At 44.3% G+C, this 25,901-nt stretch overlaps 1 protein-coding gene across 5 annotated transcripts in view; it reads right to left on the reverse strand.

Moving 5' to 3' along the window:
- The window catches only part of EVI5 (ecotropic viral integration site 5), a 158,369-nt gene that overhangs the window by 59,921 nt on the left and 72,547 nt on the right, over nt 1-25,901 (reverse strand). For 3 of the 5 annotated variants that reach the window (XM_044300502.1, XM_044300503.1, XM_044300506.1), the window contains 5 exons: nt 23,743-23,775; nt 21,420-21,566; nt 18,384-18,518; nt 8,467-8,607; nt 7,406-7,564 (listed from right to left, as the gene is read on the reverse strand). In XM_044300502.1, the coding sequence (XP_044156437.1) occupies nt 7,406-7,564; nt 8,467-8,607; nt 18,384-18,518; nt 21,420-21,566; nt 23,743-23,775 (615 nt within the window). The remainder of the gene's footprint in view (nt 1-7,405; nt 7,565-8,466; nt 8,608-18,383; nt 18,519-21,419; nt 21,567-23,742; nt 23,776-25,901) is intronic. The other 2 variants (XM_044300504.1, XM_044300505.1) reach the window with 2 other exon arrangements.

A 25,901-nucleotide genomic window follows, 5' to 3' on the forward strand; every position in this document is an offset into this window, starting at 1 on the left:
TGGTCAGATGAGAGCTGGTTTGGAATATCTCATAGTGCACAAGTCTGCCATTGTAAGGTATGCTGGCTGTTACCTGTCTCATGGATAGATGGATGGCTTGCACATACCTGGCTTTTGGCATATAGCCTTTGTGTGGTTGTCTATTTTATGTTGTACATAATAGGAGTCTAAGACACATCCAGCTATCCTCTTAATGCTGGTTCCAAACCATTTTGATGGGGTTTCCATCAACTTCTAACCTTTTTTTGAGAACCAGGTACCCTCTTCTCTTCCGAGCAGGGGGTGCCTGGGGTTCTCCCATAGACTTCCATTGTGCTCTTTGGTGCTCGATCAACACTAGTGATTAGGCCTCTTCCTAGGCCAATGGTGTTGCTTTTATCCGTCACATGGCCTAGGCGCCGCTCAATCCCATTCAAGTGAATGGGCATGAGCTGCAATACCAAGCATGCCCACTACACAATCTATGGCACTGTTCTTGGCAAGATGCAAGGATGCTGTAGCGCTCACCCGAATGTTGTGGCCTCTTCAAACTTTATAAGCCATACCTCCTTGTTCAGAAAGTCATATGTGCCATCTAAACAGAGGACCTGTCCATAAGATGGCCGCTGAGGAGGGGAGGGAGAGCATGTGACAAGAACTCTGACAAGATTCCTGAAGGTACAAGGGCAAATAGACACTGTGGGGGAGATTTATCACACTGGTGTAAAGCAGAACTGGCCTTGTTGCCCATAGCAACCAGTCAGATTATTCCTTTCATTCTCCAAAGTGGTGGTGAAAAATGAAAGGTGGGATCTGATTGGTTGCTAGGGACAACAAGGCCAGTTCTGCTTTACACCAGTTTGATAAATCTCCCCCAGTGTGTTTTCATAAAAAAACACTTTTCTTTTACTGATGATCTATCTTCTTGATAGGTCCTCAATATCTGATCGGTGGGGGTCTGGCACCCAGGACCCCCACGATCAGCTGTATGAGAAGGCACCAGCACTCCTGTGAGCATGGCGGCCTTCTCTCAGCTTTTCCTAGGCCAGTGACGTCACATTCTTCGGTCACGTGGCCTAGGAGCAGCTCATCCCCATTCAAGTGAATAGGGCTAAGCGCAATACCAAGCATGGCCGCTATACAATGTACGGTGCTTGGTAAGCTGTGAGAAGGCCATGGAGCGCTGGTGCCTTCTCAGAACAGCTGATCGGCTGGGGTTCCGGGTGTCAGACACCCATCGATCAGATACTGATGACCTATCCAGTTAAAACCAGATAGTAACACATCTCTTGAGAAGATGTGACAATCGCCTATTGTGAATGGAGGATCCTGTCTTATCTATACACAGGTGATTAGAATGACATAAGCAGGTAACTGCAGTAAAGTGAATCGTACAGACCAAGAAGTGGCGCCGCGGTCGGTGCGAAAACTGCAGGATTTTATGGTTTTTGTTTAAATATAGATGTTGACATGGAAAATTAACCACCTCCGGACCGCCTAACGCAGATGTGCGGTGTGGAGGTGGCAGCCCTGCGCTCAACGACGCATATACGCGTCATCTCGCGAGGGCCGGGATTTCCTGTGAACGCGCGCACACAGGCGCGCGCGCTCACAGGAACGGAAGGTAAGCGAGTGGATCTCCAGCCTGCCAGCGGCGATCGCTCGCTGGCAGGCTGGAGATCCAAATTTTTTAACCCCCAACAGGTATATTAGACGCTGTTTTCATAACAGCGTCTAATATACCTCCTACCTGGTCCTCTGGTGGTCCCTTTTGTTAGGATCGACCACCAGAGGACTCAGGTAGGTCAGTACAGTAGCACCAAACACCACACTACACCCCCCCCCCCCCCCCGTCACTTATTAACCCCTGATCACCCCCCTGTCATTGATCACCCCCCTGTCATTGATCCCCCCCCTGTCATTGATCCCCCCCTGTCATTGATCCCCCCCTGTCATTGATCACCCCCCTGTCATTGATCACCCCCCTGTCATTGATCACCCCCCTGTCATTGATCACCCCCCTGTCATTGATCACCCCCCTGTCATTGATCACCCCCCTGTCATTGATCACCCCCCTGTCATGCTCCATTCAGACGTCCGCATGATTTTTACGGATCCATGGATCGGATACGCAAAACACATGCGGACGTCTGAATGGAGCCTTACAGGGGGTGATCAATGACAGGCGGGTGATCACCCATATACACTCCCTGATCACCCCCCTGTCATTGATAACCCCCCTGTAAGGCTCCATTCAGACGTCCGCATGCGTTCTGTGGATCCGATCCATGTATCCATGGATCCGTAAAAAATCATGCGGATGTCTGAATGGAGCCTTACAGGAAGGGGGGGGGTGATCAGTGACAGGGGGGTGATCACCCTGATTACCCCGTCATTGATAACCCCCCTGTAAGGCTCCATTCAGACGTCCGCATGCGTTTTGTGGATCCGATCCATGTATCCATGGATCCGTAAAAAATCATGCGGATGTCTGAATGGAGCCTTACAGGGGGGGGTGATCAATGACAGGGGGGTGATCAGGGAGTCTATATGGGTGATCACCCCCCTGTCATTGATCACCCCCCCCCCCCCCCCCCCCCGGTAAGGCTCCATTCAGACATTTTTTTTGGCACAAGTTAGCGGAAATTTTTTGTTTGTTTTTGTTTTTTTCTTACTACGTCTCATATTCCACTAACTTGTGTCAAAAAATAAAATCTCACATGGACGCACCATACCCCTCACGGAATCCAAATGCGTAAACATTTTTAGACATTTATATTCCAGACTTCTTCTCACGCTTTAGGGCCCCTAAAAAGCCAGGGCAGTATAAATACCCCACATGTGACCCCATTTCGGAAAGAAGATACCCCAGGGTATTCCGTGAGGGGCATATTGAGTCCATGAAAGATTGAAATTTTTGTCCTAAGTTAGCGGAAAGTGAGACTTTGTGAGAAAAAAAAACAAAAAAAAAAAATCAATATCCGCTAACTTATGCAAAAAATAAATAAATTCTATGAACTCGTCATGCCCCTCATTGAATACCTTGGGGTGTCTTCTTTCCAAAGTGGGGTCACATGTGGGGTATTTATACTGCCCTGGCTTTTTAGGGGCCCGAAAGTGTGAGAAGAAGTCTGGGATCCAAATGTCTAAAAATGCCCTCCTAAAAGGAATTTGGGCCCCTTTGCGCATCTAGGCTGCAAAAAAGTGTCACACATGTGGTATCGCCGTACTCAGGAGAAGTTGGGGAATGTGTTTTGGGGTGTCATTTTACATATACCCATGCTGGGTGAGAAAAATATCTTGGTCAAATGCCAACTTTGTATAAAAAAATTGGAAAAGTTGTCTTTTGCCAAGATATTTCTCTCACCCAGCATGGGTATATGTAAAATGACACCCCAAAACACATTGCCCAACTTCTCCTGAGTACGGCGATACCACATGTGTGACACTTTTTTGCAGCCAAGGTGGGCAAAGCGGCACATATTCCAAAGTGCACCTTTCGGATTTCGCAGGCCATTTTTTACACATTTTCATTGCAAGGTACTTCTTACACATTTGGGCCCCTAAATTGCCAGGGCAGTATAACTACGCCACAAGTGACCCCGTTTTGGAAAGAAGACACCCCAAGGTATTCCGTGAGGGGCACGGCGAGTTCCTAGAATTTTTTATTTTTTGTCACAAGTTAGCGGAAAATGATGATTTTTCTTTTTTTTTCTTTTTTCCTTACAAAGTCTCATATTCCACTAACTTGCGACAAAAAATAAAAAATTCTAGGAACTCGCCATGCCCCTCACGGAATACCTTGGGGCGTCTTCTTTCCAAAATGGGGTCACTTGTGGCGTAGTTATACTGCCCTGGCAATTTAGGGGCCCAAATGTGTGAGAAGAACTTTGCAATCAAAATGTGTAAAAAATGGCCTGCAAAATCTGAAAGGTGCACTTTGGAATATGTGCCCCTTTGCCCACCTTGGCAGCAAAAAAGTGTGACACATGTGGTATCGCCGTACTCAGGAGAAGTTGGGGAATGTGTTTTGGGGTGTCATTTTACATATACCCATGCTGGGTGAGAGAAATATCTTGGCAAAAGACAACTTTTCCCATTTTTTTATACAAAGTTGGCATTTGACCAAGATATTTTTCTCACCCAGCATGGGTATATGTAAAATGACACCCCAAAACACATTCCCCAACTTCTCCTGAGTACGGCGATACCAGATGTGTCACACTTTTTTGCTGCCAAGGTGGGCAAAGGGGCACATATTCCAAAGTGCACCTTTTGGATTTCACCGGTCATTTTTTACACATTTTGATTGCAAAGTACTTCTCACACATTTGGGCCCCTAAATTGCCAGGGCAGTATAACTACCCCACAAGTGACCCCATTTTGGAAAGAAGACACCCCAAGGTATTCCGTGAGGGGCATGGCAAGTTTTTAGAATTTTTTATTTTTTGTCGCAAGTTAGTGGAATATGAGACTTTGTAAGAAAAAAATAAAAAAAAATAAATCATTTTCCGCTAACTTGTGACAAAAAAATAAAAAGTTCTATGAACTCACTATGCCCATCAGCGAATACCTTAGGGTGTCTACTTTCCGAAATGGGGTCATTTGTGGGGTTTTTCTACTGTTTGGGAATTGTAGAACCTCAGGAATCATGACAGGTGCTCAGAAAGTCAGAGCTGTTTCAAAAAGCGGAAATTCACATTTTTGTACCATAGTTTGTAAACGCTATAACTTTTACCCAAACCATTTTTTTTTTTTGCCCAAACATTTTTTTTTAATCAAAGACATGTAGAACAATAAATTTGGCGAAAAATGTATATATGGATGTCGTTTTTTTGCAAAATTTTACAGCTGAAAGTGAAAAATGTCATTTTTTTGCAAAAAAATCGTTACATTTTGATTAATAACAAAAAAAGTAAAAATGTCAGCAGCAATAAAATACGACCAAATGAAAGCTCTATTAGTGAGAAGAAAAGGAGGTAAAATTCATTTGGGTGGTAAGTTGCATGACCGAGCGATAAACTGTGAAAGGAGTGTAGTGCCGAAGTGTAAAAAGTGCTCTGGTCATGAAGGGGGTTTCAGCTAGCGGGGCTGAAGTGGTTAAAAATCACCAAAAATGCTTTAAAAATATGTTAAATATAAAAACGTGATTTAAACAATAGGTCATCTTCCAATGATCTTTTCTCATTCACATTTACAATTTAGCATTTGAATTCTTAACACATTGCCGATGCGGAGAGATCTGCATGTTCTCATTATCAGAAGGCAATGAGACAACGCCATCTAGTGGTCAAGCAGCACATTACATACTAAAATTCTATTTCATATACATCACTACATACACAAAATACCATTATGGTCCGATTACAATCATCTATTCTTCGCTATCCTTGTAAAACAACCCCTCACAGTATTGGAAGTTATGTGCAGATTATGTGGTTTAGAATCAAGATACTGTATTTTGTGGGAACATTTATGTATTAGTCTAGTGACATCTAAAGCTATGGGCATCTTTGACATGGAAAAAATATATCTTTACGTATGCTAGTGGCTACTTTCAGACAGCAATGCTCATTCCTTTAGTCACTGAGAACTTCTGATGTTCAGTTTGCAACCTGCTCCTAGTTTCTGGCTCTTCTCGTGAGGATGTGTCCCTCCCAGTAAAGCATGCTGAACACGTCCAGGATACTGCTGCCTTCACAAGCGCTCACCTATCAGCACAGCTCCAGTGCTTTTGTGCCTTTCATGAACACAAACAGCAGTGTCTCAGTCAGCAGCAAGTAAGGGTCCATTCACACGACCGTATGTGTTTTGCGGATCCGCAAAATACGGACACCGGCAATGTGTGTTCCGCATTGTGCGGACCGCACATCGCTGGCACTCTCATAGAAAATGCCTTTTCTTGTCCTATTCTTGTCTGCAATTGCGGACATGTTCTATTTTTTGCGGATCCGCAAATGCGGATAGCACATTCCGGCCCCATTTAAAATGAATAGGTCCGCACCTGTTCCGCAAAATTGCGGAACGGATGCAAACCCATTTTGCAGAATGAATTGACCCCAAGTGGTAAACCCTTCCTATGATTTCCATGTGCCATGTAAGGCTACTTTAACACTAGCATTTTTGCTAGATCGGGCAGGGTTCAGCAAAAACGCTTCCGTTACTAATACAACCATCTGCATCAGTTATGAACGGATCCGGTTGTATTATCTTTAACATAGCCAAGACGGATCAGTCATGAACTCTATTGAAAGTCAATGGGGGACGGATCAGTTTTCTATTGTGTCAAAGAAAACGGATCCGTTCCCATTGACTTGCATTGTAGGTCATGACGGATCCGTTTTGCTCCGCATCCCAGGACGGAAAGCAAACCGCAGCATGCTGCTCTCCGGTATGAGGACAGAACGGAATGCATTTTGGAGCAATCCATTCTGTTGAGTTATGTTTTGTCCCCATTGACAATGAATGGGGACAAAATGGAAGCGTTTTTCTCCAGTATTGAGACCCTATGACGGAACTCAATACCGGAAAATAGAAACGCTATGAAACTTAATTGCACTATTTCTGGGCTTCTAGTTGTAGTTGCACAGAACAATTTAACCGCCTCTCGTTACTCAATGTACATGATTTTGTGCAACCTACTATAGAAGAGCGGCAATTAGAAAGAGTGGTTAGTCTGACGGTGACAAAACCAAGGATCAACTAAGGACAAGTTATAAATCAGGTGCAGAAGGAAGGATGTGGTCATGGATGTTTGACACATTACAATAGCAATTGCATATTGTTCACTAGTGAAATACTATGAAACGGTCAGCTCCATAAACTCACAAGATTCTGGTTCTTGCATCTCGGATAAGGGAGGATATATTCAAGAAATCATAAAGTCATTTCCAGCAATATTGCAGCATTTTCAATTTTCTTTTGTTTTACACAGACTGTAGAATCCACCACAAAGTTCCATAAAATGTTAACCTCATGATTCTGAGGGGCAGACACAGTAAAATTCCCCTGGGCAAGTGCAGAGTAGTGGCTTCTCACCCTTTAAGTGACAAGCACAATAGGCAGGGGCGCTGTGTGCAGACACACAGACCGGCGATGGGGGCACACACATACAACAGACAGGCATGGGGGCAGGAAAATACAGACAGGCACAGTGAGCATGCACACACAACAGCCAAGTCTGACACATGCAGACACTATAGACTGCACCAGAAGCAACTGTGCATGTGGCGCTGCGCTTGAGCTACTAGTTGGAGCGGTGCGGGCGTATGATTGTTAGGACCAGACGAGATGTTCGGCCCTGTCCATCAAGCAGCAGAGGGATCTTCTCCAGCAGCGGAGACAGACTCTTGCAGGTGAAGAACTCTTGTTGATAAAGCAAAATGGATTTGCTCATCTCTAGTTGGTACAATAAGCAAACACAAACCTGAGTGTCCAGCTCCATCATCCGCTGTTTTATTTCTCGCAGGTCCGCCTGCCTCTCCGCTTCTCTAAGACGCACACTCATCAGCTCGTCCTGCAGCTCATTCACCGTGTTCTTCCTGGGTGGATCTTTCCATCGGCCAGTGGTGCGCGCTAAATGTCTCTGCAATGTATAATGCTGTAAGTTAAGAGCTCAAAAAAAGATTATATATTTTTCCATGAAAGCCATTTATGAAAACCTGAATGGTATATTCAGAACACAATGTTTACAATATAGGCTCAATTCTGTGTTTTTTTTCTATAACAATATTTTCTATATCGCCAAAGGTTGCACTGACACCTAGTGACCAAAAGAGGTAACTTCAGTGTCAGTATCTCCATGGTCCCACAGAATGTAAACAGAGCAGCAGTGCACATGATGGACCGCTGCTCAAGAGCCCCAGAATACCGACTGGTGGAGTTTCCAGAGATCAAACACTTATTACCTATCCTGTAAGAGCAGCCAGTAAATAACCAAACGCCAGTTTGTGGTAGCAAAAATTTTGGCTTTTCAGTAGCACTTCTCCCTGTGTAAACAGGGGATGTGCTGCTGACGTAGCATAAGGAGAATAAGTTGAGATGGTCACATTAATGATTGCTCGTTCACCCTTCCTTTAGAATCAATTAACAGTGAAAATGAAATTAACGACGACCCACCGACTTGCACCAGTCAACAATATGCTTGATACCCATGCACAAGGACCCCTGAGGCCCTTTTCCACATACCAATGGCTAGGTAAATTATTGGGAAGGAACGTCCATATGAATACTTGTTCCCGATAATTGGCCGGTGATCAGCCAATTTGTTAATGTAACAGTCAATTTGAGAAGGGCAGCAGACAATGCTGTATGGGGATGAATGATCGTAGTACCAATTGTTCATCCCCATACAGAAGCAATCATGGCTGCATGTAAATGCAGCTAACAAATAGGCAATGATCAGGAATGAACATCCATTCCTGATCATTGCCTGATTGCACAGATATTTAGCTTGATCAGCTTAGGTAAGGTCTGTGATTGTCCTACCTGCCAATGATCCTCCAAGTCTTTGATCTGTTGCCTCTGCTCCTTCATGGCGGTTATGGCTTCTGCTTCTCTTATCTTCACTGTAATAAGTTCTTCTTGAAGTCTCGCAATGTTGTTCTCATCTGGCAAGGAACTATTTCTCTGAGTACCAAAGCAACAAACTCCATTAGAAGATTCCTCTTGGCTTTTATTGTGATAATCAAGGTTATATAACTGTAGGCATTAACCTCTAGCTAGATCAGGGCACAGTGATTGTATCATCAAGCCGAATATTGTGCCCCGTCTGAACAATACTATAACCAGCAGTATACTCCAAATGTAACGTGCTGCACAGATCTCCATCTTTGGAGCTGGTGATGGGCCACACTGAACAATGAAACAATAGAAAAAAACTCTGTAAAATACACGTTTGGACTATTCTGCAAATATCGAGCCTTGGAGCGGGGAATAATTTCCCTTCTTTATACTACCCCAAACGCACCACTGGCACTGTATGCATAGCTGGGAGGTGGATTTGGGGGAGACCCTCACACTGGAGCAATGGCATGAATGTTGCACAGCAATCAGCAGACAGCTGGCAAGTAACCGTAATGGAGACTTCTATAAAGGGAACCTCTCACCTAGAAAATGCATATTGTAATTCTGTACAATGCGCCAAGAGTCTGAAAAACGACTTCTATTCAATTGGCCACTCTATGCAAACGATAGTCTTGAAGTCAAGGGGGCAGCGGCTTTCTCGCATGAAGTCAAGCGTGCCCTGCCACCTTAGTATTTGATTGATAGGATGTCCAATTCCTTCACTGCTGGGCGCTTGAGCGTAGTCTCGCGCATGAGCAGTCTCATCTGCGAGTGCCTTATCATTGAGCCTACCTCACAGCGGAGTAGAACAGTGCGCAGGCGCCAGCACTGCAGGGACACAGCGCACGCGCAAGACTACGTTTGGGCGTCCAGTGGTCAAGGAATTGGAATTCCTATCAATTGCTAAGGGACTGGAAAGGGGGCAGGCACGCTCGACTTCAGGCGAGAAAGCAGCTGCCCCCCTGACTTCAAGACTATCGTTTACATAGCGTGGCCAGTTGAATAAAAGTATTTTTTCAGACTCTTGGCGCATTGTACAGAAAAGACACAGACACCCTTATAATGATGCTACAGGCTGCAATAAGGTACTGCTGGCGGTTTAATATACATTTTCTAGGTGAGAGGTTCCCAGACACTTCACAGAGTACATGGTAACCTTCTAGATGACACCTTATTTACCCAATGGTTTCCCCTTTATGCTTTAGGGTAGAAGAGAAATTGGTAACGCCCTTCATGTCACCCTTTATGCTGGACCTGTCCCATAGTGAGTCTGTTCTGGGCCAACATCAGAAGAGGATTATTTGAAGTGTTTGGAGAGATCCTCCCTTGTCCGCACCTGTGTATTTGCTGGATCTTAAACACCAACATTTAATAATACTGCATATAAGCTTCTACAATGTATTCCGATGTCCGCGAGGATTCATGTTGCATCCATGTGAGGTCTCCCTCACTTTCTGTATTGGCAGTCATAGGGTTAATCATATCATGTTAGATTAGAAACTTAATGACACCAATTTGATTCCAGGAAAGGATGCTCAAAAATACGGAATCCGTGGATAAACTGGGCAAATTTTCCCAACTTCCCTGTCTCTTTGAATACCTACATTTGCCCATGGAGGACTTGCCTGCTAGCTCCCCCCTATTTATTTTCAGGCCGGGAGAGTCTTGAGCCCTTTTCTTTCATACTGCATTACTCATGTAAGGGTGGGTTCACATCACGTTGTATGTTTCGTTTGACATACAAGTTATTAAAATAAACGCAGCACACTAGATTCTTGTATCCTGCACAGTCTGGTTTAAAAAAAAAATATATATAAAAAAAAATTATATATATAATTTGAAGGCATCAAAACTATGAATTAACACATGTGGAATTATATACTTATAATAAAAGTATGAAACAACTGAAAATATGTCATTCTAGGTTCTTCGAAGTAGCCACCTTTTGCTTTGATTACTGCTTTGCACACTCTTGATGAGCTTCAAGAGGTAGTCACCTAAAATGGTCTTTCAACAGTCTTGGAGTTCCCAGAGATCCAAAGATCTCAAATTTGGACTCATCAGACCAAAGCACAGATTTCCACTGGTCTAATATCCATTCCTTGTGTTCTTTAGCCCAAACAAGTCTCTTCTGCTTGTTGCCTGTCCTTAGCAGTGGTTTCCTAGCAGATATTCTACCATGAAGGCCTGATTCACACAGTCTCCTCTTAACAGTTGTTCTAGAGATGTGTCTGCTGCTAGAACTCTGTGTGGCATTGACCTGGTCTCTAATCTGAGCTGCTGTTAACCTGCGATTTCTGAGGCTGGTGACTCGGATGAACTTATCCTCCGCAGCAGAGGTGACTCTTGGTCTTCCTTTCCTGGGGCGGTCCGCATGTGAGCCAGTTTCTTTGTAGCGCTTGATGGTTTTTGTGACTGCACTTGGGGACACTTTCAAAGTTTTCCCAATTTTTCAGACTGACTGACCTTCATTTCTTAAAGTAATGATGGCCACTAGTTTTTCTTTACTTAGAATTTGTATTATGGCAAGAAAAAAGCAGCTAACAGTCTATTCAGTAGGACTATCAGCTGTGTATCCACCTGACTTCTCCACAACGCAACTGATGGTCCCAACCCCATTTATAAGGCAAGAAATACCACTTATTAAACCTGACAGGGCACACCTGTGAAGTGAAAAACCATTTCAGGTGACTACCTCTTGAAGCTCATCAAGAGAATGACAAGAGTGTGCAAAGCAGTAATCAAAGCAAAAGGTGGCTACTTTTAAGAACCTAGAATATGACATTTTCAGTTTCACACTTTGTTATGTATATAATTCCACGTGTTAATTCATAGTTTTGATGTGTATATATATATATATATATATATATATATATATATTAATGGAACTCTATAGTAAACACATACCACTGTATGGCATCAGTCTGAGGCATCCGTTTAACCACTTAAGGACCACAGGTTTATACCCCCCTAGTGACCAGGCCCTTTTTTACAAATCGGCACTCCACAACTTTAGCAGTTTATTGCTCAGTCATGCAACTTACCACCCAAATGAATTTTACCTCCTTTTCTTCTCACTAATAGAGCTTTCATTTGGTGGTATTTCATTGCTGCTGACATTTTTACTTTTTTTGTTATTAATTGAAATTTAACGATTTTTTTGCAAAAAAATGACATTTTTCACTTTGTTGTAAAATTTTGCAGAAAAAACGACATCCATATATAAATTTTTCGCTAAATTTATTGTTCTACATGTCTTTGATAAAAAAAAAAATGTTTGGGTAAAAAAAAAAATGGTTTGGGTAAAAGTTATAGCGTTTACAAACTATGGTACAAAAATGTGAATTTCCGCTTTTTGAAACAGCTCTGACTTTCTGAGCACCTGTCATGTTTCCTGAGGTTCTACAATGCCCAGACAATAGAAAAACCCCACAAATGACCCCATTTCGGAAAGTAGACACCCTAAGGTATTCGCTGATGGGCATAGTGAGCTCATAGAAGTTTTTATTTTTTGTCACAAGTTAGCGGAAAATGATGATTTATTTTTTATTTTATTTTTTTCTTACAAAGTCTCATATTCCACTAACTTGTGACAAAAAATAAAAAATTCTAGGAACTCGCCATGCCCCTCACGGAATACCTTGGGGTGTCTTCTTTCCAAAATGGGGTCACTTGTGGGGTAGTTATACTGCCCTGGCAATTTAGGGGACCATATGCGTGAGAAGTAGTGTGAAATCAAAATCTGTAAAAAATGGCTGGTGAAATCCTAAAGGTGCTCTTTGCAATGTGTGCCCCTTTGCCCACCTAGGCTGCAAAAAAGTGTCACACATCTGGTATCGCCGTACTCAGGAGAAGTTGGGGAATGTGTTTTGGGGTGTCATTTTACATATACCCATGCTGGGTGAGAGAAATATCTTGGCAAAAGACAACATTTCCCATTTTTTTATACAAAGTTGGCATTTGACCAAGATATTTATCTCACCCAGCATGGGTATATGTAAAATGACCCCCCAAAACACATTCCCCAACTTCTCCTGAGTACGGCGATACCACATGTGTGACACTTTTTTGCAGCCTAGATGCGCAAAGGTGCCCAAATTCCTTTTAGGAGGGCATTTTTAGACATTTCGGTCCCAGACTTCTTCTCACGCTTTAGGGCCCCTAAAAAGCCAGGGCAGTATAAATACCCCACATGTGACCCCATTTTGGAAAGAAGACACCCCAAGGTATTCAATGAGGGGCATGGCGAGTTCATAGAAAAAAACATTTTTGGCATAAGTTAGCGGAAATTGATTTTTTTTTAGTTTTTTTCTCACAAAGTCTCAATTTCCGCTAACTTGGGTCAAAAATTTAAAACTTTCATGGACTCAATATGCCCCTCAGCAAATACCTTGGGGTGTCTTCTTTCCGAAATGGGGTCAGTTGTGGGGTGTTTGTACTGCCCTGGCATTTGAGGGTCTCCGCAATCATTACATGTATGGCCAGCATTAGGAGTTTCTGCTATTCTCCTTATATTGAGCATACAGGTAATGAGATTTTTTTCCCGTTCAGCCTCTGGGCTGAAAGAAAAAAATGAACGGCACAGATTTCTTCATTCGCATCGATCAATGTGGATGAAAAAAATCTCTGCCCAAAAAAAAAAAAAGGAGGGGAAAGGCGTCTGCCAGGACATAGGAGCTCCGCCCTACATCCATACCCACTTAGCTCGTATGCCCTGGCAAACCAGATTTCTCCATTCACATCAATCGATGTGGATGAATAAATCATTGCCGGGATTTTTTATATTTTTTTATATATACAAAGTGTTTGCCAAAGCATAGGAACGCCGCCTCCTCCTCAGCTCGTATGCCTCGGCAAACGTATCTGTTACTGCAGAGTAGAAATCTCGTCTTGCAGCGCCGCATACACTGACTTTTGTGTAATCTGACAGCAGCGCAATGCTTCTGTCAGAATGCACATCAGTGCTGCAGCTGCTTGATCGCTTGGTCCACCTAGAAGGTAAAAAAAAAAAAAAACAGGCCGCAACGCAATAAATTTATTAACATTAACTTTTATAAACTTTTGAAACAGAACAATAACTTTTTTGCTTACCGGTGATTTTTTTTTTATTTTATTTTTTTTTACCTTTATTGAACAAACCTCTCCTTCCCCATGGGACAATGTGCAAAGCGCAAATCGCCCAGAGATGCGGCGAAGTACATTATGCACTTTGTCCCAGGTGAAAGGAGAGGTTTGTGGCAGCTCTGTGTGAAAGGGCCCTAAGACCCCTGTGTGCCTGTCCTGTGTACGCAATCCCTATGCTAATAGTGTACCTGAGTGTGGAACTTGCGGAAACACTCCCCTATGCATAGGGCAGGCTGGTCAGGACAGTCAGGACAAAAAAAGGTGGTGTCACGCCTTATTCCACCCCTGCTACAGACACGACATCTTTTTCTTGTGGAACGTTGAGTTGGGGTACCAGGATAGACAGACGGGAAGTGTCTGCCATGTAGCCGGCTCACTACATCAGGGCCTTGGGGCACGGACCCTCCTGGATACAGGATTTCCGAAATGATCTCTTCCTGGAATTTTAGGAAGGATCCTGTTCTCCCAGCCTTACTGTAGAGAACAAAACTATTGTACATCGCCAATTGGATCAAATAAACAGACACCTTCTTATACCATCGTCTGGTTCTGCGGGAAACTAAATAGGGAGCCAACATCTGGTCATTGAAGTCCACCCCTCCCATGTGAAGGTTATAGTCGTGGACAGAGAGGGGTTTCACAATGACTCCAGTTGCCCGTTCAATTTGGACAGTCGTGTCTGCGTGAATGGTGGACAGAAGGTAAACGTCCCTCTTGTCCCTCCACTTCACCGCGAGCAGTTCTTGGTCACACAAGGCAGCCCTCTCCCCCCGTGCAAGTCGGGTACTAACGAGCCGTTGGGGGAAGCCCCGGCGACTAGGTCACGCGGTGCCACAGCATTGAATTCCGACTAGATGTAAGTGCCGAAAGAGGGCCACGCTTGAGTAAAAATTGTCCACGTATAAGTGGTACCCCTTGTGGAGTAAGGGTGACACCAAGTCCCAGACAATCTTGCCACTGCTCCCCAGGTAGTCAGGACATCCGACCGGCTCCAGTTTTGAGTCTTTTCCCTCATAGACCCTAAAACGATATGTATAGCCTGTGGCCCTTTCACAGAGCTTATACAGTTTGACCCCATACCGGGCGCGCTTGCTGGGGATGTACTGTTTTATGCCAAGGCACCCGGTAAAATGTACTAGGGACTCGTCTATGCAGATGTTTTGATTAGGGGTATACGCATCTGCAAATCTGGATGACAAATGGTCTATGAGGGGCCGAATTTTATGGAGCCGGTCATAAGCAGGGTGGCCTCTTGGATGACAGGTGCTATTGTCCGTAAAATGCATAAAGCACATGATGGCCTCAAAACGTGCCCTAGACATTGCAGCAGAGAACATGGGCATGAAATGTATTGGGTCTTTAGACCAATATGACCGCAATACATTTTTTTTAGTTAGACCCATGCTGAGGAGAAGGCCCAAAAAAAATTTAAACTCGGAAACGGTGACTGGTTTCCACCGGAAAGGCTGGGCATAGAAGCTTTCCGGATTGGCGGTAATAAACTGTGTGGCGTAGCGGTTGGTTTCTGCCACAACTAGGTCATAGAGATCCGCGGTGAAGAACAGCTCAAAAAACTGAAGGGCCGATCCTAAATGAGCCGTCTCCACGCGAACTCCAGACTGGGCGGTGAAAGGGGGCAATACGGGTGCGGCGGAATCAGGGGATTGCCAATTAGGATTTGCCAGCACCTCTGGGAGACTAAGGGTTCTACGGGCCTGTGAACGCGGTGGCTGCGACAGGGGAGTTATTGCACGTGCCACCGTACCAGCTGGAACTGCCCTTCTGGTGCTCGCCACTTCACCAGGGAATACGGCAGTGCTGGTAGAAGGTCCAGGCTGTGCTGCGCTGCTGGTGTATGCCGCACCATAAACAAGATCAGCGCTAGCACCACTCTGCTGCAAATGAGGATCATCATGCAGGGTAGGCAGAACTCTTACATGGGATCGGGTACGTCTGGCCGTAGCAGGGACCTCTACCTCGTCATCCTCACTAGCCGTTAGAGTGCCACTGCTGTCTACAGGTTCATATTCTGAACCACTGGATTCAGCGGATGAGGCGTCCCCATCGCTTTCATCCATCACGGCCAGAATCCTGTAGGCCTCTTCAGCGGAATACCCCTTGTTTGACATTTTGGGTTCACTAAATTTAGGGGGTATTCCTCTGAGACTACCCAGGAAAAAGAGCAAACCTACCTAGTAAAAGGGAGTGCTTGCGAAGTAAAGCTGCGATCGCTAATAAAGATCCAAAAAGCTCAAAAGTGATCTTTATAGCGCCGCAGCGATTTTACGGTGTTTTTGCAGTGATCAGAAAAAAAAAATTCTGTCACTGCGGCGGGGCGGACTGAACGCAAGTGTGCGCACAAGATCAGGCCTGATTGGGCGAACACTGCGTTTTTTGTAGAACCTAAGGTGACCCTAATGTACTTATATAGATCTGATTGCGATCAGTATTGATCACTTACAGATACTATATAGTACTAGTGCTGATTAGCGACAGCGATGACTCTAATCAGCGACTAATCGGTGACTGCGGTGCGGTGGGCGCTAAACTACCTAGCAAGTAGCTAACTACCTGGCAGGGATGAGGGACCCTTACAGGGGGGGTGATCAATGACAGGGGGGTGGACAAGGGGGTGATCAGGGAGTCTAATATGGGTGATCAGGTGCTAAATAAGGGGTTAATAAATGACAGGGTAATATCTAATGTGTAGTGTGGTGTTTGGTGCTACTTACTGAGCTGCCTGTGTCCTCTGGTGGTCGATCCAAGCGAAAGGGACCACCAGAGGACCAGGCAGCAGTTATATCAGACGCTATTTTCAAAATAGCGTCTGACATAACCATTTCATTGGACGATTCAAAAATCTACAGCCTGCCAGCCAATGATCGCGGCCGGCAGGCCGCAGATGAACTTGTGCACTATGCGTTCCTGTGAACGCGCGCTCCTGTGTGCGTTCACAGGAAATCTCGGCTCATGCGAGATGACGCCAATCGGCGTTAGCGTAGCCTGGGAGCGCCGCAGAGATGACGCCTTTCGGCGTTAGCGTAGCGGTAAGTGGTTAACGTATAAGTTTTTTATATACGTTGAACAGATGAAAACAAAAAAGCGTAATGTGAACCCAGCCAAACTCTAATTCATGCCTCTGCAACTATATTTAGTGTTATCCACAAGTGTTGAGCAAAGCGCACTTCGTATTATAGATCAGAAGTCACTTTGTTCAAAACTTCATTTGAATGCAGTATGGAGACCCGTATCCGTACAGCATGCAAATGTATTGGCTTTGTGGAAGTGAAATTCGTTATGTCCGGAGTCTTGCGAGAATTAGTTAAATAACTTCGGACTTCGATTACTCAACTTGAGAACCAATTTAAAACTGGGACCCCAGTTTTAAGATGGTTTTCAAGTTGAATAAATCCTTCACTGCAAAGACCCAATGTAAGTCATGACTTAATAGGGGTTGTCCAAGTGCAAACTGCAGAGAAGCTCTTAAATGTAAAAAGCCCTCTTAAACTCCTTCCTGAGCCCTCTTTGATCCAGCGATGCTGCAAGAGGTCACATGGTGTATGGGCATGTCACCGCTGCAACCTAACAAACCAGCACCTGGATCTGAATAATTTTGTAATTGGATGTAATTAAACATTCAGGATAGCCAGTGAGATATTCAATAAAATGTATCTGTATAGCAGGTGGCGCTATTTATTCTTTTCCTTATTTCTTGTCCAACTTTTCCGGTATTGAGTTCAGTCCCAGGGGCTCAATACCAGAAAAAATAAGTTATCAGTTTTATCCTAATCCATTCTGTATGCATCAGGATGCTGCAGTATTTTCTCAGTCCAAAATTCCAGAACACTTGCCGGAATGCCGGATACGGCATTATTTTCCTTTGAAATGCATTAATGCCGGTAGTGGTCCGGGAAAACGTGAAAAATGTGAAAAGGATAAATACCGGATCAGTTTTTCCGGATGACAACCGGAGAGATGGATCCGGTATTGCAATGAATGCATTTGTGAGACGGATCTGCATCCGGATCAGTCTACAAATGGTATCCATTTGCACACAGATATCCGGCAGGCAGTCCAATGGATTCCGGCATCCAACAACCCAAGTGTGAAAGTACCCTTAAATAAACTGTCACCAGCCATATCTTCAGTTAGAAGCTGTGGCAGTTACAGGCGGAAGAGCTACAGCAGAAAGTACACGCCCCCCGAGTTGCCAGCCTGAAATCAATCTAGCAGAACAATTGGAGCAATGCATGAGGAGATCTCTGGACCTATGTGAGGTACAGGGCTGGTTCTAGCATTGATAGAAGAAGATTGACATCCTATATGTGCATAACAGATTTGAATTTTTTCACATCAATCATAAGATAACCCATTTTAAGAAGCCGTAATCTTAGTTTTTAAATGATACCAGGCAATATTCAGGGTGCAGCACTTGTTTGAAAAGTTGAGGAGCAAAAAGAAAAGCTTCTCTTCCTGGCTGTGTGTACTAGGGAGAAACTAGAAAAGGTACTTTTTGTACTAATTCCTAGTAAGGCTAGACATGATCTCTGTGATGCCACTAGTCCATAGTTGTATCTGAAGGGGTCCGACCCTTGGGGCCCACATGTGACTCAAGGAACAGTTCGGAGCGCAGCTCTTACATAGCCACATAAATGAAGAAAAATGGTCAGCTAGAGAACAAAATGTAGAATATTACATTAAACACAAGCCAGTACCTTCTCGATTTCCAGTATCTTGTCCTGCATGTCCTTCATGGCACAGTGGGATTCCGCCTCTTTTAGCCGTGCCTGGACCAGCTCTTTCTCTAGTTGCAGCACAAACTCCTCAGAGTAGCGAGGACTACACTTATGCTGTGGAAACAACAATAATGAGCCGTGTACATAACTGACCACTAAGGAAAATGAATAAAACAGGAATTCGTCCAATGAACTGACTGCGCAGCTGTACGAAAAACGATCCTATACAATAATGTTAAATGGCCAACAGAAGAAAAAAATATTTTGGCGTTTTCAGTGTCAGATGGAATATTCAGCACAGCAAAAACAGTTAAATGAAATGACAGAAAAACATTTATACTGGAACATGCAAATTTCACCTAGTGCTTTTAACAAACACTTCAACATAGAATTTAGATTGTGACAATTAGGCAATTTAAAACAAGGACTTAAAAAAAAAATGCTAATTTTTTGCAGGTTGTCAGCTTATTTCTTCTTTACGGTTTGGAACCTTAAAATGGACATTTGAAGATCTAGTTTATAGAAATCAAAATGAATGAAATCAAACCGTGCGGTGGACACGTCCGGGAACACATGCCATACATTGTGCACGTGATCCCAGCCTGGCGTTAAGAGCCCACAGCGCATGTGCAAGTTTGAGGACGTAGCAGCAGGACTGGATAGGAGGGGGGAGGGGCGGGGACTCTGGAAAGCGTTTTATTGCTTTTAAAAATCTTAACAGCCTCCCTGCAGATTGCCCGATAAATATTTAATCTAGGACTACCCCTTAAAGGGGCTGTCTCACTTATTGCTACTATATTCCGCAGCGCTTTACAGACAACCACGCTGCTCCCCAATGGGGCTCACAATGTAAGTTCCCTATCAGTATGACTTTGGAGTGTGGGAGGAAACCCCCCCTGCAAACACGGAGAGAAAACATACAAACTCCATGCAGATGTTGTCCTTGGTCGGAATCTAACCTAGGACCCCAGCGCTGCAAGGCACCAGAGCTAACCACTGAGCCGCAACTTTTGCAAATAGCATTCATCATGTAGAGAAAGTAAATACAAGGCACTTACTAATGTATTGTGATTGTCCATATTGCCTCCTTTGCTGGCTGGATTCATTTTTCCATCACATTATACAATGCTCATCTCGATGGATACGACCACCCTGCAATCCAGCAGCGGTGGCCATGCTTACATACTATAGGAAAGAGTGCCAGCTTATGTGTGCTCCAACTGGCCTGGCCACCAGAGGCCGGCGCTTTTTCTTATAGTGTGCAAGCACGAACAACGCTGCTGGATTGCAGGGTGGTCATAACCATGGAACCGAGCAGTGATGAAAAAATGATTCCAGCCACCAAAGACGACAATATGGACAATCACTATACATTAGTAAGTGCCTTATTCACCCGATTAGAATACGGTTTTATTTTGTTGATCTGAGGGTCCGTTCCCCAGCAATAGGTAATGTTTTTGCTAAAACAATACTAAGTTAAGTTTAAAAGCTTTAACCAGTAGGTGAGCAAAATAGTCTGGTCATTAAAGCTCAAACTAACATAGGTACTAAATAATAAAAATAAAAAATAAAGTGCATTATACCTGTATTTAATGAAGTATAAAAAAATCTCAATGCACAAAATAAATTATTAAATTAAGCTTTATACTAGATATTAATATTGGTTTAAGTATGTAATAGCATGAAAATTGCCACATGGAGTCGATGTGAAATGTGCACTGCTTCTCTGCGAGTGTGCGTCACTCTGAACCTCGGACTACATAATGTAATTTAACGCTGCAACCATCTGAGAGCTTTACACGCACTTCCTGATCTACGCCATGTAATGAACCTGAGCAAATGTATAATTGATGAGCATCTTCCATTACACGTCATTAGAACACATTACCACTGCAGAGCCAACTCCCCGACCTCTTCATTCTGGTGATTGATGCCCACAGACTAAGGACTCATGCCCACGAACATAAGGGCTCTGTGCCCATGCTGCGGACCGCAAAATGCAGTCCGCAATGCACGGGCACAGACCATGGGGCAGCCGCATGCAGATCGCAAACCCATTTACTTGAAAGGGGTCCGCGATCCACATCCGACGCTTCGCACTGCAAAAAAAGTAGTGCATGCGCTACTTTTTTGTGGTGCAGAGGCACAGCCAGAAACACCACGGAAGCACTCCGTAGTGCTTCCCATCGGTGCCTCTGTTCCGCATCTAAGTGATTGCGGACCCATTCAAGTGAATGGGTCCACGATCCGGTATCAGATCTGCAGGGGTGAGACACCCAGGACGCCCGCTGATCCGCTGTTAGAAGAGGCCTTGAGCGCCACAGTCTCTTCCTAGGCCAGTGACATCACTGTACATCGGTCCCATGGCCTAGCTATAGCTCAGTCCCATTCAAGCCAATGAGGCTGAGCTGCAATACCACACACAGCCACTACACAATGTACAGCACTGTCTTTGGAAAGCTTTCAGGATTCTGCATCGCTCACTAGCGCAGCGGCTCCCTGAAACAGCTAATCGCCGGGGATGCCGTGACAGCTGATGTAATGATTTATCCTCAGGATAGGTCATCATTATCACCATCTTTTCCAGGATAACCCTTTAAAGAGTTTTTCTAGATCCTCAACATTAGATTGGTGTGGGACCAACAGTCTGTACTCCCACCGAGTAACAGCATCTAAAAAGGTGGGGGGAGGATGTTGCTGATGTTTTACAGTCATTACCCTCCAAGGCTATAAATGTTCTCAGAGGATTAATGATGTATGGCTTACGTGCACCCAACCTACACAAGCACGACTCCGGGTGCAAACTGCGCGTGGATCTAACGGGAGGAAATCACAGGTACAGTTTTCAGACAGTGGGAAAAAAAAGTACAAATCAGCAGCTACACGCTGTTTAATTATTAAGTGAAGAACAAAATCATTTCCAAACACCGCAAGAAACTAAATCATCGGTGAGGTCTGCAGAGAGAGGAAAGCAGAGTGAAGCACAGGTCAGACAAAGTGCAGCGGCCTCCTTACCAATTGCTGTTGTTGCCGCAGCTCGCTGATGGCATGGTGAGCTTGCTCCAGCTTACAGCCGGATTCATCATTCTGCTGTTTCATGGTAGCCAGCTCCCGCTTAATGAGGTAGTTTTCCTCTGCCTCCTGGGCCCTTGTCACTTGTCCCTTTGGACATAATTTTAAGGTTTTTGAGCAATCCAGACAAAGCCTTGAGAGTTTGGTTTGAATGCACATTCGTTCAAAGAGCGCTTCTTAAAGTGCAAGCGTCGCTTAAACATGGGCAGCCATTTTGTCAGAGAAGTCATTATTTACTGTGGCAGTTAATGGATAGGGATGTCTCACTGAAGGCAAGCACAGACCGAGCAGGCAATGATCGGGAGGGAACCGTTCCTTCCAGATAACGGACTGCTCGCCAGAGGAGGTGAGAGCTGCATGGTCATGCTGCAATTACCTCCACGGTCTGGGGACGAGCAATGACTACTTCCATTGTCCGTCCTCACGCAGGTTCAATGTTTCTGAGCTGCAGGTCGCCATTCACATGGCATGATTTAATGTGCTGCATAAAATGCAGCATTTGGTCGTCCACTGGCGGCGCCTTTAAAATGGCTACTTATCAGTAACGTTCGTTGCCGACCATTGGCCCAATAATAGTCACGTGTAAATCCTCCATAAGGAAGCCCCTTTCCACAGCCCTTATGGGGGCACATCTATACGATGAGCTGGAGAGGCACGGAAGATGGCCATACATTCAGAAATAATGATTGGACGCATTTCGGCCGATCCCCTGTCCATGGGATTGTTTGTATAAACTATCCCACCAGCTAAAAACTGTCTGACCAGGGGGTCAGTTAAAAAAAAATTAAATAAAAACAGACTCCCTGGTGCTTGAGCACAATGGGAAGTGATCGGCTGAATTAAGCCAATCATACCATCAACGTGCAGTTTCAACAGATCCTGCCGTCGGCGATTGTGAATGCTCGCTCGCGCTAGTTTTTAAAACGGCAGTTGGCCGGAATGGCCGACTTTATTCTTATGTGTATGGCCACCTGTACTATCAGTGATTCTTGCTGTGGAGGACCCAATGGATCCATATATATATTACATAGATAGCCATTCATCTGAAAGGCTGCCAATGTAATACTACTTCTCCCCTGTAGAGGTCACTGCATGGAAAGTGTCCGGCTGGTCAAGTGATCGCTGGGGGATTCAGAAGCCCTACGCCAAAAAATAAGCGGATTATGTGACAACCCATTTAATAATCGTTAGGTACAAATTCCTGAGTTATGGGCATGTGCGCTTGGCAGCTGAAGACGTCTGAGTTGGTCCCCTGTTCATATGTGTCCGCATTGCTGAGAAACATTATGTTTTATCATATGCAAATGAGACTCTACGGAGCAACAGGGGCGTTGCCGTTACACCTAAAAGTCCAGCTCTTTCGGCAACTCCCGTGCCCTCTCCACTTTGACAGGACCAGGCAGTGAAAAAGTCATCACACCTAGCTATGTCAAAGTGGAGAGGGTGAAGCAGTTGCAGAGAAAGAGGAGCCTCTAGGAGTAATGGTAACGCCCCCGTTGCTCCGCGAGTCATTTGCATATATTAAAACCTAATTTTTCTCAGTAATGCGGGCACATATGAACATGAGACCAACACAGATGCCTTCAGCTGCCAAGCGCACATGTAACAGGTCAGCCAGCGTCATAGGTACAAAACTGCTGGCAGATGCCCTTTAAGGAGAAAAGCTCTTTAATTCCACAAAATGGCTATGCCGCCGGACTGCCATAAGTTTATGTTTACTTCCTAACAAATTTAGCAGATGTTTTTCTCACGGCTCTTGGTCCTGTTCACAAAATGGCTGCCTCAAATTTATACGACCGCTTTACTTTATCATCATCATCTCAAGCGCACTTTACATTCTGGACTGCGTTATTAAACGTGGTTTACACAAGCGGAAATGGAGCAAGCACAATGAATATGATCTGACATTCCCATTAGGATTAGAATCATGCAAAATGATTGAACCTGGATCATGCAGATAGCTTGGTTTGAAAAATTAAGAAAAATGTTAATTCTGTGGAACTATGAATTTTTTTTTATTTAAAAAATAAAAATAAAAAATGGGTTAAACACACCGGATTAGGCAGCGTGCAAGTTCACCATGATTTAGTAATTAAGACAAAGACAATCTAAGACTAATATATGTTAACAGGGGCGTATTGTCCACAGAGATGCATGTAATAATCCGGCATGCATCACACCCCAGAAAATAACAGGAAAGTTATAACAAAAAATGCTGTATTAATGGGGATTGGTTGTTATTGAGGACAAAATGTAAGGACTATACCTGGATCAATCTATCTGCCAAGGATGCACTTTCCTATGGGAGGGAAAATTCAGAAAGGAATTTAAGAGGTGAAAAATAAAGTAACAAGAAAATACCTAGAGGACCTGTAACCTCTCCTGACAATTTTGGCAGCTACTTGCATCCCCCTTGTAACAACAATTCTGGGGCATCTATTAGGTCTCCACGATTCCATTCTTTTATTATTCCTGCTAGAAGTTATGAATGCATTACTACCCGTTTTCAATGAGGGTCCAGATGGGTGTTACCAGTTGGGGGTTGTGTCCACACTATCCAATCAGCGGTGCCAGTGTCAGCCTGTGAAGGGGCACCCCTCCAACTAGTGACACCCATCTGGAGCTTCACTACAAACTGCTAGTAATTCATTCATAACTTCTAGCAGGAATAATAAAGGAATGGCAAAACCGAGCCATAAGAATAGATGCTCCAGAATTACTATTATATGCTACTAATGCAAGTAGTTACTAAAGCAGACATGTCAGGAGGGGTTACAGGTCCTCCTTAAGGAAAAATCATGTGCAGAGTGAGCAGGCGATGCTACCTTCTTTGAAATGTATTGAATAATTCTGAGTGGAAAAAAAAGGAAAATGTTTCTGCCTCTCCAAGTCTAACCAAGGGCTCATACACCATGCCATACCTTGTATGGACCATAGAAGTCCATGGGTCCCTCCTGTACTTTCATATGCCTTGGATTTTAATCAGAAGGCTTTTAAATGTCCTTCTGGTTCCATGCCGCCGCTCTAGTCCCCACTGGGTCTGTAGTGACGTGGTGATGTCCCATGTGCAGGAACGTCATTGTGCTGCAATGTTCACGAGATTGCTAAACAGCATGGGATCGCTGCAGCTCCAGCAGGGAACTGACAGCGAACAGCAGAGCAACAGGACATTTTAAAGGAAAGGGTTTTTATTTATTTTTGTATTTTTTTTATTTTTGTATTTTTTTTATTTTACACAGCAGCATGGCAAAAATCTTGGAGAACCCCTTTAAGCTGGTCATACATATTAGATGGTCAGCTGGTCCCACCAAAATTGGTGCGTTCAGCCATTTATCTAATGTATATGAGGTTGTCCAACTCTCCCTTCGGGTAGAAGGATCAGGCAGGTGGAAAGTAAAAAAAAATTCAAAGGAGGCAGCATTATTTGTGCACAGAATGTCGTGCCAAAGCGACAGAGGAGTGAGCTCATTCACAATGACATGTGCGAGTGATGTAGAGAGCATGACTTATATACAGTAGGCATTCCTGAAGAGTCCGGGCAGATGACTTCCGACTGACTCAAGTTGTATTGTGCTCCATGTCTTACGCTGAACAGGTGCTCTATTGTACATGCAGCACTTTGCTCTGACAGTGCAGGAATGCAAAGGGATATGCAGAGAGATTAAGGCTAAATGCACACGATCAGGAAATCCACACCGTAGGTCATGTATATTGTACACAATGCAGATTCTATCATCCGCAGCATGTCCATTTATTTTATTTTTCCTGAACAGATTTTCTCCAGTTACTTCAATGGGAAGAGTAAACTCCACATGTGGAAAATTCCCACCAATTGATGTGGATTGACGGCAGGGATTTCCCTGCAAACACCTGCGGATTTCAGTGCGGATTGTCTGCACATAAATCCTGAACGTGTGCATACCCTTAAGGGGTTATCCAATAGTACAAATACCCCCCACAATGCACGGGTCCTTCCTATAGACAATAGGCCACCGCTGCATCTCCCCGTTGCGCTGATCAAAACATCCGGCGAAGGAGCTCTTCACCATCACGGCCTGCTATTGGCCGCTGCCACCGGATGTTTTGCTCGGGGCAATTGGGAGATGCAGAGGGTACCGGGGACTGGGTAACTATCGTCTATAGGAGGGGTATTTGTACTATTGGATAACCCCTTTAAGCCTTACCCGGTAACCATACATTTAGGAGCCAACTTCATAAACTAATTCCATTTCTCCAATGTGAAAACTGTACTCATGTCACGCTGTAATGTACACCGTTCTTCAATCCGGTCACAAAACTAGTAGGTCAGTGTTTCTGAGAATGTACGTGTACATCAGCACCACAATAGATCTGTGGATCTACAGGCTCTAGGACCTCACTGGAACATTGTGCAAATTACTCACACACTTTGTGCATGTGTCGAAC

This window comes from Bufo gargarizans, chromosome 7 (assembly GCF_014858855.1).
Source record: "Bufo gargarizans isolate SCDJY-AF-19 chromosome 7, ASM1485885v1, whole genome shotgun sequence".
Lineage (NCBI taxonomy): Eukaryota > Metazoa > Chordata > Amphibia > Anura > Bufonidae > Bufo > Bufo gargarizans.